The 19989-nt window shown below is 42.1% G+C and overlaps 1 protein-coding gene across 8 annotated transcripts in view; it reads left to right on the top strand.

Moving 5' to 3' along the window:
* The window catches only part of OXR1 (oxidation resistance 1), a 355322-nt gene that overhangs the window by 189949 nt on the left and 145384 nt on the right, over positions 1-19989 (top strand). For 7 of the 8 annotated variants that reach the window (XM_072852037.1, XM_072852038.1, XM_072852039.1 and 4 more), the window contains one exon: positions 18862-19058. In XM_072852037.1, coding sequence (XP_072708138.1) covers positions 18862-19058 — 197 coding nt within the window. Of the gene's footprint in view, positions 1-10142; positions 10259-18861; positions 19059-19989 lie in introns of those variants that run through there. The other variant, XM_072852042.1, reaches the window with a different exon arrangement.

Genomic DNA, 19989 nt, shown 5'->3' with positions numbered 1-19989 from the left:
AGCCTTTCAATATATAAAGGGGGCTTATAAGAAAGATAGGGACAAACTTTTTAGTAGGGCCTGTTGTGATAGGACAAGGGGTAATGGTTTTAAATTGAAAGAGGGTAGATTTAGACTAGATATAAGGAAGAAATTCTTCACTATGAAGGTGGTGAGGCACTGGAACAGGTTGCCCAGTGAAGTTGTGGATGCCCCATCCCTGGAAACATTCAAGGTTGGTTGGACGGGGCTTTCAGCAACCTGATTTAGTGGACGATGTCCCTGCCCATGGCAGAGGGGTTGGAACAAGATTATCTTTAAAGGTCCCTTCCAACCCAAACGGTTCTATGATTCTATGATTTTATCCATTTACTTTCTTGAAGTAAAATGTGTCAGCCATTCTGAATTCCTGATTGCACAATGTCATTTTAATTTGACTTCGATTCAGTTAATTCTCTTTTCATGTGCTTTGGCCATATTTTGCCTTAGCTCCTTTTTCTTCCATTATACACATTTTACAGAAAATGTCTTCTTTTGCTTTCCTTCTCTAAATGTTCACTCCACTTGTAAATGAATCAAATGAGAATTACCAGATCTTTTTTTCCAAGTGCCCTATGTTTGAACGGATAAAAGATGAGATTGGTCAATGCAGGGATTCAAAAAGATCTATTTTTGTGGATTGTGGATTCTTGTATGGCTCCTGAGCCAGTAGCGTTGTCTCTTTTGGTTTTCCTTGCTGAGACAACTGGAAAATAAAATAGATCTGTTGCCTTGGCCTAACTTGCCTCTGATCAAAGATAGCTTTAAATTTTTTTTATGGAACTGTTTTTCCTTAGAAAAGTGTAGACTGATCTAAGTAGGACTGTGTTTCCAGGTTAAAAAAGTGTATGCCTTCCTACAAAAGTATGCAAGAATTGTTTGGCTTTCTTATTCCAATTAAGCTCCATATTGTAAATCACTATTATTTTACCTATTTACTATTTAGCAGAAGCAGAATCAAAATGATGTCATCAAAATGATTAGTCTTTTTACTTCATCATAACAGCATCTGAAATGATCTGTGATCATTCTGTTCCTTCTCTGCTCTTGCCTGTCCTTCCACTTGCCTCCCACGCTCTCCTTTTCTTTAAAGTTTTATTGCTCATTTTTATTTAAAAATATACATATATATAGGGATATATTATGGGATGGAGATTTTCGTTCCGGAATATTTTTTTTTTCTTTTCACATCTTCTAATTGATTTTCACACAGTGAGATTTAAAATGACACTGGCCCTATCAGCTTTTTACTAAGCTGTATAACTTCTTGGTTTCTCAGCACTCTGCAAAGATGAAATGCAGTAGCTGCAGCACAGATGAAGAGGTCAGTTCTCATACATAAAATGCTGTGTCTACTCTTTCTCCACCTGTATGGAGACATGTCCTGTATTTTTTACAGGAGCAGATGACTACTTCCTACCTTATTAACATTAAAAGCTTTATATTCTCAGATTATGTGTACTTTTATGAATTACTGAAGCCAGTTTTCTTCTGCAGTATATACTGCAGAATAAATGGAATGGAAGGTCAAGGAACTCTGTATTTTGTTCACATAAATTACGAGTACTATGATGTTCTAAATATATGTCATTTGGACACCCAATTATCTTGGAAAAGCTGTGAGACTGGATCTGCAGGAGGTCGCTGTAATTATCAATACCAAGACAGACACTGGACTGCTGCATGTAATTTATTTTCCTGTCTGATTTTAGGTATCTCCAAATGAATCTTTTGTGTTGCTCTACAGTATTTCTATAAAAATGCAAACCCGGCATTTAATCTTACAGCCAAACTAAGTCAGTTCAACCTGGATTTAATTTACCAAAACCATGCCTTTGTCTAGAGGAAAGTATTATTTTAAACAAAATTTGGGAAGCATAAGAATTACCTAATCCAAAGCTTGACGTCGTCTGGGTTGTGACTTTGGTGGAAAGTTTATTTTTGTAAGCCTAAAGCATTCTGAAAGTGGAAATCTTGACTGCGTGAAACACTGGAGCTTTCAAGGGCTCTGCCGAAGGAGCTGGGCACAGGTGTTTATGCTGCCGGGATTTCAAGGGGAGAACCCTGCCTGCACGCAGGGCTGGAGCAGAGCCATTCGTGCACCGCTGCAACAGGCGGGAGCATGGGGTGACTGCTGGCCCTTTCCCGTCTGTGCTCCATGAACGCCGGGGCCAAGCAGTGCCTGTGTCCAGCTTGGATGGGCAGGATAGTGAGGAACTCTACTGCCTTTTCCCTTTTCTATTCTTTCGAGTTTGCTGTAAAGACTTACACAGGTTTTAATAGGTGTTTTTTTGCAGGGTACTAATATGGTAAGAAGTTAGCCCCAACTTGACTAGAATCTGAAATGAGTACAGGCAGAGGGGTATGGAAAGGCAGAGGGGTATGGAAGAGCATGGAGAGAGTAGGATACGGTCTCTTCATTTTTTCTGTTGATTTATGTTCCTAGATTCTTCCCCTTCCTCACATTTTTCACATGTGAGTGAGAGGTTTTATCTTTCTGTTCATAAGAGCAATTAGCAAGGCTTAGACATAATATTTTGATTTCCTAATAGTTACTTTTCATAGAAGATTAGCCAAGGAAAAAAACACACATTGTGAGATTAGTTAAATACATCTTGAAATCCTGCCAATACTTCCTGAAAAGAAAATGTGATTTACTGATTCTTATTTTGCATTTAGACGAAAAGCCTCTGATTTATTTGGTAGGACTTCTAAAATCTTGACAGTTTTATTACATGCTTCTAAATGCAGCTTCCATGTTTTAGCTTGTGTGCTGTTTTCTTACAAATTCTGATCAGGTGGTTGTTTAACAGTTCTGCCTTGGAGCTAAGCTCTAGTTAGGAAGCTAAATGCATAAATGTTTCCAAACTCACTTGCCTCATTTAACATGCTATGGCCTCATTTGTCTTCTGGGCTCTGGTTTTGATGACTTCCAGCTGTGTTTAAATCTCTCCTTGGCTTCTTTTTCTCATACTGTCAGACACTAGCTCCTCGTCTCCTGTACCTTCTCTGTTCAGCGGCCTGTCGAGGCTTATGTCTGATCATGGGGATCTTAACCTGGCAATGCCAGACCAGCCTTGAGGTGCTCTTTTTTCTGGACTAAGGGGGAAAAAAGCCTCACTGGGGTTTGGAAGTCCACGATATAGTGCTTTTTGATTGGATTCTTCTTTAAATAATGTCATTTACTATGATGCCTATAGATTGCTAGTGTCTGGTAGTGGGTGTAGCTGCAGTGCTTATAGCAATTCTGCTCTCTGGGCTTATTGATTTAAAAATAATAAAAAAAAACCCTGCAGGGCAGCTGTTTTCTACAATTGCTTGTTTCTGTGTTTCTCCAACTCTATTTTGTGTCATTGTGAGTGGAAAAAAAAATTAGGAAAAGATTGTTGCTTTCTACAGGCATAAATCTAAATGGTGATTCCAGGGAAAGGTCATCCTTTTCCGCTGGTGAGGACATGTCTTTACTTCAGCATGAAGCTGAATTATGGTTTTAGCTTGTCTTCTTGAATCGCAGGATCATCATGTGCTGCGTCTAAGTCCCAGTGCGGAAGGAAAAAGAGAAATAAGCCGTGGTGAGGCTCTTCATAGCATATCCGGGCGTGAGCTGCAGCCCAAGGAGCAGAGGCTGACAGCCATTACTGCCACCGCAGAAACGTAGGTGGCTGCCCAGCAGTGCTGCTAGTCTTCCCCTGCCTTCCTGTTTTTCCTTTCTCTCCCCGAGTGTCTCCCTGCCGTCTGCAGCTGAGAGGTTAAGAAGATACCCAATCTGTGGATAAAACTTAGTGATCTCTTTCGTACTGTTGCAATGTCACTGCAGCATTTGTGAGGACTGCCCTTCTTGGCATCTTCACTTAACTTCTTGCTGGCAGCGCATTCCTCCCTGCTTGATCCATCAAGGTTATACTGGTAACTGTCCCTAAAGGTCAGGCAGCCCATCCGTAAATCTCTGAGAAGAAAGGAATAAAACATCTGTGCTTACTGCAGTGTGCAGAGCCAGGAGCTGTGGTCCCAAAGATCCTCCTCATGCCCATGACAGAGAGTGTCATTACTTAAGGCACAATGGCTCAAACACTGCTGGCCCAGGAGAGTTCGTTCAAGCACAGGAGCACAGATACCAGATGCATCCTGAAAGAAAGGGAGGGAAAAGCTGAGTGGGATCGCTTTGCTTTGGTATTACACAGGAATGTTTTGCTTACCAGGAGCTGAGCCTTAACGTGAGGATCTGAACAGGCTTGTACCATCCTGGGCACTTAACCTGCCTCTCAGGCATTGACTACCTCCTTTTTATTAATGCAATTTCTCATAAGGCTTCTAGATGCTCTGCAACATAAATAAGGAGTTTTGCAACATAAGTAGTTTTGCTCTTTACATGTTTTTACGGTGTAGTGGCTTGGTAGATAACTCTACAAGGATGCTAGCTGTCTCCTCTTGAATCTCAACATGTACATGTGCCTACTGAGATGACTGGTCCTTGGCGAGCTGTGAGCCGCCTCCACAACTAGTTGAGGAAATATGGTTCTGCCGTACTAGCATGCTGAAAAGAGTCCAGGTACCTTAACTTCTGCAAATCTGTTCTTTCATTTTACTATTAACATTCAAATTGACAGCTAGAGATTTACATTGCATTTGTAAAAAAAAAAAAAGGTTGGACAGTATCTGTTGATAAGCTGTGCTGTGTGTTAGTGGTCACCTCCCTCCCAGGACGGAGACAACTGAGCCATCCTGCTGCTGTCTCAGCGTCAGGCAGGGACTGAAGGATGCCGCTGAATCACAGCCACTGTTGGGAAGCTGGGAGAGACTCAGAAATGCACAGCTGGTTTATTAAAGACTGAGCAGTAACACACTTCATCATGCTGCTCTCTATTTTAATTGACTGGCAACACTTGTCAGAAGACAGTTCAGCTTCTGAGAAAATACTGACAAGCTTGATAACTGCAGTACTTGATGTCAAGGTGGGTTTATTAAACACCCAACTTAGAAATGAAGCCTTCAGTCTGTACCTAACAAAATGAACGTTGCTGTATTTTAAAAAAGTTTTTCAATATTTATTGATATTATTACTACGGGGATAAAATAAGAGAGTCCCTTCCTTTCTCAGGCAATTTTCTTTCCTAATGTTAGTTTTTCTATGTGATGTAGAAACAGGGTATATCTTTGTATGATAGGAAAGATTGAAAAATATCCTTTGTTATTTAAATATTTAAAAATGTGTACATCTTTTAAAACATACACTTTTTTAGAGTCCTACATCTTTATATAAATCTGAACTACGTAAGTACTGGACTGCGTATTTATTTTGTCTGTCACAGTTGTGAGTGGAACGCCCACCCTGTCTGCTTGAAGCTCAGGGCACATGGATGCCCGTGCTACCCCAGCAGCCCGCAGTCCTGACACTGTGCGTGGACACGGCGTTCAGGGCACTTGCTGCCTTGTCCAGCAGGAGATCTGGTGGTTGCAACATTTTGTGTAGCCAAGAACTGCCTTACGCTCAGTAAATGGGAGAAATAAAAATGAATGGTGACACTTATTAAAGATAGATATTTTAAAATAGTGGAAATCTGCTATCTATCTAAATCTCTAGTGGCTTCCAGCAGCCAGCGATATGCTTTGATCATTGGGTCATCAAAGTACAGTGGCTTGATAACGGGAGCAGAAAACAGGATTACAGGGGAGAACCTGAAAGGACTCAGGACTAAGTCATCTTAAGAGGCAAGAGGAAATTTCATTTGTAAAAAAACTTGAAAAGATAAATTTGCTGTCGTAATTCTTACTTAAAAATGAAAGCTAAGGCAAGGAGAAAACCACACTGATGGGAACGAAGAGAGCCTTCACGGCCCTGATGAAGTTCGTAGGCATTGTCCGTTGCAAGCCAATATCCAAATAAAAAATATATGCTTAGTGTGGGATAGATACCAGCAGTGGCTCCTGCTTACAGCTCTGCAGACCTAGGATTTACTAAGAGTGGGAATTTTCACTGTGATCGCATCACATTTATTTTCTGTCCCCACAGTTAGGGGATGTTGAAATTACTGTTGAAACCTGAGACATTCTCATAATATAAAAAACTTTAATGTTCTTGAAAGGTTTTCTTTTTCCTTTTTTTACCATAGTTTGTTGTCCCCAGAATACATTTGCCTGGGTTCAGGTTGAACATAATCTCTGTGCTTGCCTGGGCCACTTCTTTCTCTCTTGGGGACGCTCATGCCCTGGTTCTTGCTCCTGCGGCTCCTGCAGCTCTTGTGTCTCCTGCTGCTCTGTCCAAGAGAGCTTCCCCTGCTGCATGGTCCCTTCTGTGGCCAAGGCAGTCTATCATCAGTGCTTGTGGGCTGTGCTTGGAGGGTGAAGATGTAAAGAAATGTCTTTACAACCTTTACACTCTTGTGGGCGCAAAGTAAAAAGTTGTTAAAAATGTTCCTCCTACTACCACAGAACTGAGAAACAAAATAGTTGTGTGGGTTTTCCGTTTGTTTTTAAATAAGTAGGCACTATTTCACAACCTATCTGTTCAGATGTATGTTTCTCCTTTAAATATAGATTCTCTTAGTACAACCTGTTATTAATCAGCTTATCAGTTGGCATTGCTTACTTTTGGGATGACAAGACATGAAAACATATACGCTTAAGATAGCGTTTTCTCAATAGGTGCGGTTAACAGACTTCCCATTTTCTAATTGTGTCTGATGGGACCTTAACAAGGCTCTTGATCTCTATCTACTGTGTGGCTGCAGCATTGGAGTGAATAGAGTATGGGCTGGCACCCCCCGTCAGCCCTCTGGGCTGTTCCTGGAGCTCTGGAGGAAATGCTGGTAACTGCTTTGCCATGTTACTGACCCCGGGTGAAAGGAGAAAGCTAGTCAGGGTTAGTCGGAGATTCAGTATTCACTTAGAGCAAGGAGGGTCTCCTGCCAGAAGGGTAGGAGGATAATTTTGTCTTGTTTAAGTACAAAATATTCCTGGATCTTTGAAGGTGTTTCTCTCCCATCTGATATAAGCTTGGCTAACCTGATTTATGAATCAGAAATGCAAAAAGAACAAGACAAGCACTTTTTCAAACCTGCATGGCTAGTGCCCAGTGGAACTCCCTCAAGAAAAAGTAGCTTGGATGAACATGTTTTCAGTGGATGGTGTGGTGTATATATCAAATAATAGTCAAAAAAGCCAACCAATATAAAGCTCATTTTATACAATCTATACATTTTCTGCACATTTCATTAAAATGCTAAAATTATACTTACTGTTCAAAATACTTGAGCTATGCATGAGTTGAAAGGCAAAATCTCAATTCTCCTTTGGCGATGATGATGAAAGATTTCTCATTTTGCCTAGTTTCTAACTTGCCTTTGACAAGTTAGGTGCTTCCACAGAGATTTATCCGATATTATTATATCCTGCAGAGCACTCTGAGAACCAATTTATGTTCCTAGCAAGGAGAAATGCTAGATGTTTTAGTCTCCTCAAGGAACAGCTTCTGTCTCTCTCTTCACTGTAATGAGAGTGTGCCCTTTGTGATTTGGTGCTAATTGCTTCATTTTATGACAGTTGCTTTTTGTCCTGTGAGGACTTATGGAAGAATACTTTATGCAGACGTTGCAAATCTATGTAATCTTTGTTTCACGGCTAACCTATAGTGCAAAAGTATGAAGACATGGTATTTGTACAAATTGGATAACTCAGTTGCCTGTTTGGCTTACAGTTTAAGTTGCTAGCCTTTGTCCAGTCTTGTCATTGACCTGTATTCAATGAAGACAAGTGGGTGCTTCCAAAGACTTCTAGGTATTAGATATGTTTTCAGTCCTAACATCCATGTAATGTGCTGTGCCTGGTTCTTAGAAAAGTGGAACAGCAATAATGGCTTTGACAGTGCGGCCCCATAGCCCCCACGCCTGGTGGGAAGCAGATAGCTTTGCCCAAAGGGCACTTTGAACCTCAGTGTGAGGATGAGTTTTGTGGCTCTAGGAAGAGGAGGGGAGGCTCCATTTGGGAAGGAGCATGAGGAGAGTTTGGATGATCACCTGTGAGATTTGTGTGTTCTGCTGCCCTGGATTGACCCTCCTCCCCAGCCCCATGGTCTGGTGGCAGGTCGCAGAGCGTGGTCTTTGCACTCTCTGCAGTGTGTCCTAATGCTCAGACTAAAGATGGAGGCTCTCTTCCTTGCTGCAGCTCTGGTCCCAGGACCGGCATTCGTGGCTGCCAAGCAGCACTGTGTAACACGACAGTGGCATGTCATGGCGTGACAGGGCAGGCTGCCCAGCTGCAGGAGGAAGGCCAGACTGGAAGGTCCCCACTTGCCTGGAGGCACTCCAGCTGATGGGCTGTTGCACAAAGAGATGCTCCTGGCTGGACCTCACTCACTGTTTATTTATTCTCTTTTCCCCTTTTACAAAATACCTTTACAACTCACTGGATTTTCAGTGATGAGATCAGAATGTCTTATCCCATGTATGTCTTGTGGAACAAAGATAATAAAGATGTATAAATTGGTTTTACATTTTGAAATAAGTCTTTAAGTCGCTTCACTGTCTACATTTCAAGTTGTATGAGCTACTGGGCAAGGCAGAGCAATGTGCAGATTTGCATTTCCATATCTTAGGACAAGCATATCCACAGCATGTTCTTCAGACCTGAGCAGCAGTTGCCTGCTGTGCTGATGCTTATTTGTTGAGATGGTAGAACTAGAACACACAAATCTCTGGTACTCTAAGAGCATTGTAACTTCCAACCTCCTCTGCCATCTCTTTGAGAAGTTAAAAGGCCCTTTTGCTTCCAAATTTGACTACGTAAATGTACCTGTGTTATGATTGCATTTACTGTAGCAATCTCAGGAACATTAAGTGCCCAGGGATATTGCAGCTGACTTGTAAACAACTCGGAAAACAGTCAAGCCTAGGGTTGGAATCAGAAATGTAAATGCAATTGCCTAAATTAAAGGCTATGGATAAAACAGCTTTGTTGATGCATAAATTACTTGCAGTTAGCACAGAAAATAATTGATATGATGACAAAATTAATCATATGGAAAAACGCTACGAGTTTGTATGGCTTCACTGTACATGAAGTATTCTGTATGTCTCAGGGTATGCCATGCAGCTCCCAGACCACCGGCTACACCTGCCTTTGAAAACTCTGAATTCAGTGTTTGGGAAACAGAAGATTGTAATATAGGATGTGGTCCTGCATAATACAGGATGTGTGAAGATCTCACAGTAGTTTTCAGGGGAATAGGATCTGGGTGCTGGTTGCATAGCCAATAAAAAGGAGATTTCAGAAATAGCTCCTTCTAATCAGGTGAAGTAAAGACTTTCCTTAGTGATACAACCTTGAAATAGTTTGGACAGTTTGAATCCATCCTTATAAATAAAGTTGCATTAGATATAATGCTACAGCATTAATGAGACAAATAAGAATGAAATAGAACTTATCGTCACTTTAAAACCATTATGCAAAATTTTTCTGTGCTGAATATGACAGAGCTGGAAATTTCAAGACCCATGCAAATTGTGCTAAAGTAGATTTGCATAAAGCATTGGAAGAGCTTCTGTGAAAATGGAACTAGTGGGAGTTATTTAAATAACAGTATAGCAGCTATTAACAAAATAGCAAGATTCAAAATAGTCATTTACTTTACACATCTCTTCTAAAACACGTCCGGAATCAAGATAACTGTCAGCAAATAGTACAGCATTGCAACCCACCCTCTCAAAATCCTGAAAGAAAAGATCAAGAAATTCTCATCCTTGACAAAACACACACCCTAGTTACAGAACATATTACTTCCACCATGTAAAGCAGCTGTAAAATATTATACAGCTATGGCGAAGCCATATGATCTTGAGGCCTTATTCCTTATAAAAGCTTAGGCAGGAAAAAAAGAATGAATTGTATATGCTGTGACTATCTGAGTTACATTATATATTTAGCATGACCACTGCCATCTTCCTCTCCATCATCATCATCACCGCCTTCCCCACTTCTGCCATGCCTCATCCTCCTGCGATGTTCATCTCCAGGCCCATCTGTGGTGTGTAGAGCGCTTTGATTCCTTTGCCCACGGACTCACTAACGCTTCTCTCCCAGGCAGTGAGAATGCCTTGTCACACTTGAACCACAAGTGGATTCTGGATTCTCCCGCTTGGAGTTCATGGATGTAACCTGGCAGCAACCAATCTATATGTCTTCTGTAAATGGTCCTCCAAGGGTTTACCTGTAGCAGTGCTGTCATGCTCCCAGGAATAATCACAAGGTTTGTGTTCCTTTTCCTAAATCTTTATTCTGTGATGTGCCCTTGAATCACACGAGGTGCCAGTGTTGTCTGTAGAGTTTTGTTAAGAGGGTGTGGGTTGCCTATTTCACACATCACAAAACCAATTTTTCATTCAGTTAGATACTCCTCATCTTTTCCCCTGAAGCCTGGTGGAAACTTCTGGTTTGGCATTGTCTTTTTCTACAGAATGAGGGGTGGTGGCAGTTTTCCTGTATGTGCTGGGACTACTTCCATGAGGATGACTGGGAAGTGGAGAGAGGGTGGTTTTGGTTTGCTTTCTGGTACTCTGACAGTTCACAACTGTTGTGTCTTTAATTTGCATGGTAATTTTTGATAGTGTGTGTAAAGGAACAAAAAAGAGTGATTTATACGCTTGCTCTACATGCTCAAATACATATGCTGGGGGGTATAGTGTTGAATGATACTGAAATGCCACTATTTTTTTGCACATAGCTTTTGTGCCAGCACTGTTTTCTTTCCTGAAGCTAGGCTGAATGTTGTGTTGTTGATACATACCTGCCGCTTTGAATTGCTTTTGGGCTGTGTAGGTGTGAATTCATTCCTAATCCTTTCATAACTCCACCCGTGTGAAGGTTGTCTTGCTCTTGTTCTCTGCCATCAAATGATCTCATAAGCTGCTTGCATTATCAGAAAACTCTGCTGCATGATCAACATGTAAAGTAACAGTTTGAAGGGCTTTTCTGTGGGGATTTTGTTTGTTAGTTTACTGACAGACATCTACTTCAGTGGTGTCCTATTTTCTAGCTGCTTTGTGGTGGTTGGTTTTGTTTCCCTCTGCGATTCATAATGACCAATTCAGGTCTGAATTGCAAGTATGCTGTGCGTAGTACTTAGGGGGTAGTGGATACTTAGGGATCATGGGAGAGACAGAGAATGTATTGAGTGGCTCCTTCCCTGTGAAACCCCTCCACCTTCCAGCAACCCTTGGCTCCAGGAATTTGTGAGCTGAAGTACCCGCATGCTTCACAGGCCCTAATGGATGTTTTCTGCCTGACTCGTGTCATTCATTTTTGTACCGAGTGATACTCCTAGCCTGCACAATTACTGCCATCATGCAATTATATACCGTTCAAAGAAGTCCTTCTTTGTGTTTATTTCAAACTTGCTGCTTGCCTTCATTTGATGCTTCTTAAATCTCCCGTGGTGAAAAACCATTTGCCGCTGCCCTTTCCCATGGCTGGTGGCTGTAGATGGCTGTCCCTGTGCTGGTCCCCCGCTGGCAGCTGCTTCCCGCAGTCTGTTTTGTCTCGCCCCGTGAGGAACCAACTCATCGTCATCACGGGTGGTTTTTGTCTGTATCAGTCTAATCCTGCTGTCTTCTTTTTGGGAGGGGAAGGCCAGAGCTGCAGGTGGTGTTCAGGAGCATTAAACAAAAGATCTTCCAGCAGCCCTCCGTGGCATTGCCAAACGCTGCAAGCGTGCAGAAGGAGCCTCAGGCAGTAAATGGAGCCTGACTGCAGACCACAAGCCTTTTACCTGATCCCGCCGAATTGCCACAGCAGCCAAAAAATGCCAGCCATGTGCAAATGCAGAGTTGTGTGGAGGCTGGGGGGGGCGGTGTGTCCACAGGGGAATAACGTAACTGGTTTGGGGGCTAGTCTGTGCAGACGCTGGGAGGGTAGGCCTTCTCCTCTGTTTAAGTTAAGTTGTCAGACCTTTGCAGTGCTGTGCTGAAAACAGAAGAAGTTTACTTTTTTCCAGAATCAGATAAGTCCTGGCTGTCGACATCAGTTTAAATCACATTTCTTGCTACAATGAAATCAAATTCATAACCAGCTCTTCTGGGTATTCAAAAATACTAAATGCATCTCTGAAGAATAAGCATCACTCTTCAAATGAATGATTTTGCTTCTCCTATTAACTGTGTAGTAAAATCTCTGCAATAGTCACAAGGGGCACAGGGAGTTTTTTTGTATTCAGTAGATAAGGATGAGCTAGGCTTTCCTCCAAATCTTTGTTGCAGTAAGGGATTTTTACTTAGAAATTCACAAAGACCGAACTGTACAGATTCCCAGCCCCTGGGATGCTTCGTATGCTTGTTTGTTTCCACCATAAGTGGTTTAAACGCCTTTTTTTTTTTCTTTTCTTTCAGACTGGACTGCCAGCCATGCTTGTTTTAGGTGCTTTCAAGATCTGTTTAGAGCATAATGCCTTATTTTTTTTCCGTGCTGCTTCACAAAATTTCAGCTTGCAATTATAGCATGAAAAAGTGCATGGATTGTATTAGGAACAGAATAGGTTTGTGATAGTGAATGCCAGAGACGCAATCCAAATGCTCTTAAAATCTATAGCAGACTTCCCAGGGAATTCACTAGCCCCAGGATTTCAGGACTTCCCATATGTATGGACTGCCCAGAGCCCTTGGTGGTCAATGCCCAAACACCCGACCGCCTGACCACATTTTCTTTTTAAGGGAAATGGTAAGAATCTGTTCAAAGTGACCCGTTCCTGGGAGGTGCTGTTGGGGAGCGCAGGGTGCCAGCTGGTCAGGAGGAGGTAAAAGCTGGAGCCATCTGTTAGGCCGTTTCTAAGATGCAGTAGAAAACTTTGCAGTTGTATGCAGAGGATGGAAAGAGAAATAAAGCACAAATTCAAAATCTAGTCAGTGTATCTACCTACAGGTATGCCATATCACACAGCTTGGAGATGCACATTCCTCCTGGATTAGCTAAACGAGCAAATCCTCTGCTGTCGGTAACTGGCAGGATGATGAGAGGCAGATTTGGGCTTTGTGCCTCTGTCCGGTAGGTTGGAGGCACCGAGGAGTGACTGCATAGAAGGATTGCTGCAGTTACTAGGGTGAGCGACATCTGTTCTAGGAAAATACAGCAAGACGTAAATGGAGCAAATGGGGCTTTGATGGGTTATTAGCAATAGTGCAATTGAATTACACAAATAGGTGTGTGAAATGTGTGTTTGAACAGAGTTATCTAAAGCCCAGGTGTGCTGCTCAGCCATGTTCCAAGCAAACGCGGCATTTCCAGACCCCGTCAGCAGCAGCTGAGTAACCCCTCCTCTGGCCCCACCTGAACTTCGATCCAGGACGGGTTGGCTCAATTAGCTGTCGACAACTGGGCCTTCGTAGTCATTCCATGTTAGCCTCTCCTCTGAACCCACCGCTTTTGCTGTGAAGGTGCCTGTCTGTTTTCACACCCAAGTGAGAGCACAACCGTATTGCACGGAAGCCGCCAGTAGCCAGAAGACAACAGTAGTGACCAGCTCTGGGTTTCGCACCTCTCAAAGGCTGCAGGTTTTCCTTTTTTTGTTGCACAGTTTTCCCTCCCCTGGAACTCCTCTAATTTAAGGATAGCTGCAGAAAAAGAAATTTTTTCCCCTTCTACTTCAGATCTCAGTCAAGTTAGGACTTTGACCTTGCTATCAGATATGCATTTCCAAGCCCGAGTAGTGCAGTGCTGACTTCGAAATCCTCGCTGGCATGCTGTCTGCCGGCTGTCTGCAGGAGCGTCACTTTGGGTCATGCCAGGCAATATTGAAAAGATGCGTGTTGCCCATTGTTGAAAAGTTTGTTGAAGGCTGCTACAGAATACACAGAGTAAAAGATTAAAAAGATTTGCCACAGTATTTCTTATATCTTTTATTTGTTTTTCTACAAGCAGACAGCCTGAAACAAAGCAAGAACCAGGAATGTGATCCTGAGGCATTGCACGTTCAGATTCCTTTCTGTCAAAGAACAAATCTTGTTTCAGCCCAACTGCAGCTTTAATATAAAAAACCAAAACCAAACGTAACACAAAGCTGGTAATAAAGCAGGGTGCTGGAAAAGGGTCAGGCTTACAATGAATTTCTTGTCTTGGCTTCAAAACATACACAGAACTCAGGCTTTCTTTGCAAGACGTGGTCTAGTGAAGATACAGTTCAAAGGCTGCAGTGTTTTTTCAAACTATTTGCCAGCCACGACTGTATAAGTATACAGTTCAGGTGGGCTGAAGGAAGATGCATTTGAGTAAGTTGCTTGTTTTTGTCAAGTCATTCCTTTAAAGTTGTGTCCTTACTTGAACCTGTGTCCTACTCAGCTGACCCTGTTATCGCAGTCTGGATTAATTCAGACCCTGTATCTTTCTGTCTTTCCTGGCAGCAAAAGCACTGTCACCATGGTCTCTCAAGAACAGTTTGACAATATTATGTGCACTTGCTTGTCTTTCATGCTCCTGTTCTTTAATTTTAGTAGTCAGTGTGGTGGGTCGACCCTGGCTGGATGCCAGGTGCCCACCAAAGCTGCTCTGTCACTCCCCTCCTCAGCTGGACAGGGGAGAGAAAATATATCGAAAGGCTCGCGGGTTGAGGTAAGGGCAGGGAGAGATCATTCACTAATTACCATCACAGGCAAAACAGACTTGACTTGGGGAAATCAGTTCAAATTATTACCAATCAAATCAGAGTAGGATAATGAGAAATAAAACCAAATCTTAAAATACCTTCCCCCCACCCCTCCCTTCTTCCCAGGCTCAACTTCACTCCTGATTTCTCTCCCTCCCCACCCCCCACAGCGCAGGGGGACGGGGAATGGGGGTTGCGGTCAGTTCATCACACACTGTCTCTGCTGCTCCTTCCTCCTCATGGGGAGGACTCCTCACACTCTGCCCCTGCTCCAGTGTGGGGTCCCTCCCACAGGAGACAGTCCTCCACAAACTTCTCCAACGTGAGTCCTTCCCATGGGCTGCAGTTCTTCACAAACTGCTCCAGCGTGGGTCCTTTCCACGGGGTGCAGTCCTTCAGGAACAGACTGCTCCAGCATGGGTCCCCCACGGGGTCACAAGTCCTGCCAGCAAACCTGCTCCAGCATGGGCTCCTCTCTCCATGGGTCCACAGGTCCTGCCAGGAGCCTGCTCCAGCATGGGCTTCCCATGGGGTCACAGTGTCCTTCAGGCACCCACCTGCTCCAGTGTGGGGTCCTCCACGGGCTGCAGGTGGATATTTGCTCCACCATTAACCTCCATGGGCTGCAGGGGACAGCCTGCCTCACCATGGTCTGCACCAGGGGCTGCAGGGGAATCTCTGCTCCGGCACCTGGAGCACCTCCTCCCCCTCCTTCTTCACTGACCTGGGTGTCTGCAGGGCTGTTTCTCTCACATATTCCCACTCCTCTCTCCAGCTGCAGTTGCACAGGGTTTTTTTCCCCCTTCTTAAATGTGTTATCCCAGAGGCGCTACCACCATCGCTGATGGGCTCGGCCTTGGCCAGCGGTGGGTCCATCTTGGAGCCGGCTGGCATTGGCTCTTTTGGACATAGGGGAAGCTTCTAGCACCTTCTCATAGAAGTCACCCCTGTAGCCCCCCTGCTACCAAAACCTTGCCATGCAAACCCAATACACTCAAGTGCCTATGACTCTGGAAGTCTTACATTTAAATTATTCTGGACTGCAAGAGTAGATAACTTTTTGGAAATTAATTTGCTATAGGCATTTCAACAGTCTTTTATTAATCATAAGTCACCTGAAAAAGGCCATGTGACATTTTTACTGCTCAGATGACAGGTATTATCCCTTTATTCCTATGTGATTCTGGAAGAATAGACACAGTATATTTGTTACAACAATCTAGTATTCCCCACAGTGCAGCAAGCTATTTTATTAGCTACCTCCACACTGTAATTCACAGCTTTATTAATTGGACTGTCCTTCAGACAGCCTTGGTGGCAAAGAATGTGTTCATAACATAGTTGAGAATATAAATCATAATGGTATTTTTCAGTTTGTACAGTTTATTTCAACTCACCTGCTGTCTGTCTTCCCCTAGGGCAGAGCACAGAAATGCATAATGCAGGACATATGTACACTTACCGACCTTTAAGCCTCACTTGCCTCAGTTTGAGATTGTGGAGGTACTAAACACTTTGTAGCTTCTTTGCCCACAACTATTTTGCACAACACAGAAGCAAGACACTGTAATCACAGTGGAAGCTTTGGTCTGAGGTAGAGTATTACTTCTTGAAATCTAGTGATTTTCTTCCCAAAAGTAACCCTTTAAATCTTCACAGGTTTCAGGTGGTAAGGAATTATAAACATTTTTTATATCACCTGAAATATGGCATATTTAACAACGTAGCAGAATTTAACATCACAATGGAACACCATTTCATTGTTAATGAGTCAATGAAATATTCCAGCCTTCATTTTAGGTAAATACATTTGACCAGCTGTAGGCTTAAAGATAGAACTGCTCAAAACAAGGTCTCATTTTCTGGGGCATCATTTCAAACAACAATGTTTTCTCAGAGAGGATGCCCTGCCCAGTCTTATCTTGATTTTTATGTGTATCACTGCTCATAGAAGTATTCAGTTAGTTCATCCCAAGCTGTTAGGGGTGGTGTCCCCATTGACTCCATATACGGGTCCATCGACCAAGATCCTCAGAGTAAAGATAGTTTTATCACAGTGACAAGTTGTTCCTCCCATATCTGTAGGGCTCTCTGAACAGCAGGAGCAAATGTAAGTATCTGGTATATATGGAGTAGTAGTTGTTCATTGTTTCTCATAATGCCACTCTTACAAGTCATTAAAATAAGCTACTGTCGCTACTGTACACTAAAATCTAAAATGAACACAGTGCATAGTTAAACTAGAACCCGTCAAGACAGGATGCCACCTATATCAGAAGTTTAGATGAGTTCAGGAGTAATTAAGGACAAATCAAGAAAAATAACTCCAAAAGCTAAAAAAGATGCATCATTTAACTTGGGAAAAACCTGTAAAGCAGAGTTTGCTGGAGTCTGGAAGGATATCCTGGGGGAGGTAGCACTGTGCACCTCCCTGTACTCTTTCCATTGATGGAGTTGTTAGAGACAAGACATTTGTCTAGATGAACATCTGCTTTGACCCAGTACAGCCTTTCTTATGTGTAGGAGGGATAAAGGTCCCTGTCAGCCTGAACTGTTTGTGCAGAGGCATTGGAGCTGAGGAGCATTGCTTCAAATACAAGACACCTTGGGCCAGCCTAGGGAAAATGTTACAGTGGAAGTAGTCTTTTTCATTGGACCACATAGAGAAGTTAATTTCTAACCGCAAACTTTCTAACTGCTAGTCCTTTCCCTGGACTAGCAATACCCCATATGAGTAGAGTAATTTTGCCTTCATAGTGGCATTCATAAAATTCTACATACACTTTGATACTTTAATATATCTTCCAGAGCTTGATCCTGACCTGAAGATTTTCCAGTCTACTAACAGTAGTAATTATTATTATGATATTTAATCAGTTAATCTCTTAAACTAGCAGATTCCATTCTCAGTGCAGGAATCCATGCTGTTTAATTGCAACCAATACATGGAGAAAATGTTTTAAAAACAAGGAATCACAGAGTTAAGAGGGAGGCTGCTTAGCATTAAATTGTTACCCTAATGAAATTATCCTTTGGTATTACAGAACTTTATCATTTTACTTCACTTGCTTCAAAATTTCAGAATTATTATGATCCCTTCATCTCAAATCAATATCTCACTGCAATGCCATAAACCTCTTTTGTTGCCAGGATCAAATCATGTAGTCAACTATATACATTTACAGAGATTTAATTTAAGAAAAGTGTTGACAAAATTCAATGTGTATGTAGTGAAGCTTCATCATAACAGAGCATTTGTCTTTATTCAATAACTCTAGTAGCATAATAACCTTTATTTTTTGTTAGAGATAGCAACATAGATGCCAGAACTATGGTGATTCAGTGATGGGAGTGTACTCACCACCACTCTGAAGTCGGATTTGGGAGTTTTTCTAAGTCTCTCTTACGCAGAACTCTGATAAAATGACTAGATTTGGGGAGGAGTGGAGACAGATAATGTCATTTACCTTGACTTTAGCAAGGCTTTTGACTGTCTCTCACACTATACTTGTACCAAGTTAAGCTGTTATGTCTGGATGTGTGGGCAACTAGATGAGTAAAAAACTGGTTGGATGATCGGGCTCAGAGGATAGTGGTTAAGAAGTCATACTCTACCTGGATGCCAGTAACAAGTTGATTAACACTGATTTCTTCTGCAGGACAGGGAATTTCTTTTCCTCTGTCCACTGCTGTTGCAGTGCCCAAAGTGGTACCTGGGGTTAGTGGGATTCTTGAGTTTCAGTGAGAAACAACATGTTGAAACTATTGCAGAATGAGAAATACAGTTGTAGAGCTATGTCTCAATTCAGAAGATTGTAAGTCAGTTCTTTTCTCTTGGGGCTTTCAGCAACTTTGTGCAAATGATTTAATTTCTTTGTACTCCCCTCATCTGTGGAAACTTAAGCCAGGGAACTTAATGATAGGTTAATTGTTGGCAGCTCATCTTCTCCGAAATAGATGAGGGACTGATCCTTCAAGCAGTTCAGCAGGCTGATCTGAGGGCAGTTTACCATTTGTAGCTATGTGTGAGATGGAAGTGCTGTCACTGATTTAGCAGGAGCTGAAAGGGGAAATTAATAGAAGGCCTAATTTATCACTGCTGTTCTGTGTTCTGCTGTGACATGCACAAATTGTTGTACAATGAATATATTGCTGTTATTCTATACATAATCTAGGTATAGAATGATAATTAGTAATACCTTACTGCCTTAAATTGCCTTTAGATTAAAGAAAAAGTCCCAGTCGGTGGATATTAGTGGGCCAGGATGCAACCCAGTGGCAGCTGAAGCTCAGACACCTCAGCCCAGTAAATCTTTGCTTGCTACTAAGGCAGCTACTTCTGAGGAGGAACAGAACAACACCGCAAACACCCAAAGGCGCAATCCACGGAGGAGTGAGTTGAAGAGATATTACACCATTGGTGAGTTTTCTTTCACAGAAAAAATTAAATATACTTATTAAAAAGGCAAGGTCTTCCTGTTTATTTGTGTTTTATTTCTTTTGGTTAATTGCAGTTGGCTACTAAGATTACAAATGCCCACAGCAAGCATTAAGATGTCATATCTTAATGCTGATTCCAAACTACCCTGAAGAATTAACGTGCTTTATTTATCTTGCATTGTTTACGAGAATTCTTTCTTCCGCTTTTTTTTTTTCTTAAGAACAAGTATTGGAGAAAGCATAAAAGCAATTTTGGGAGGAAGGATATAGGAAGAACATAATTGCCTTTGGCAATGGATTGCATCAGAGTTTTGGCAGAGGTTGTTTAGAAGGCTCCTGGTTAGAAAGAATTTCCAGTTTGGATTAATTAGGATTAATTAGGGGGGTTCTTGGTATCTTTCTCTGAATATTTTGGTTTTCTGGGTATTCTTCTGGGTTTCTGGCATCTACATGATTCTTACAAAACCATCTTAAGCACCCTAGAAGGTGCTTTATAACTTGCTTCCCCATAAATCATTTCAGGACTGGGCCTGACTGTTCCTTTAGCAACGTTTGCTTCTCACCTGATTAAAACTGAGTTGAGAGTGGCCTTGTAGTGTTTGTGCCGGGTTCATTAGCGCTTGTGAGAGGCAGATGTGCTAATGGGAGTGGTACAAACAAGAGGGATGGATGCTAATGCTGTGCTTTGAAGAGACAAAATGTCAGTAGATTTAAGAAAAACAAGTTAATATATTTTAATTGTGGGTCTGTGTGCTGTTGAATTATGGCAGTATAATGTGATCATTTCTTCTGTTCCAAGGTAACTGTTTGTGTGTCTTTAACTTGTCTAAAAGGTAAAGAAAAATGTGTTGCCTTAAACATATTTCATTGTGTTATGTCTGAACCCTTGAAGTTGGCTGTCATCGTAAGTT

Source organism: Ciconia boyciana, chromosome 2 (assembly GCF_034638445.1).
Source record: "Ciconia boyciana chromosome 2, ASM3463844v1, whole genome shotgun sequence".
NCBI classification, from domain to species: Eukaryota; Metazoa; Chordata; class Aves; order Ciconiiformes; family Ciconiidae; genus Ciconia; species Ciconia boyciana.
The sequence above is the reverse complement of the archived record's forward strand: the minus strand, read 5'-3'. Positions and strand labels throughout refer to the sequence as shown.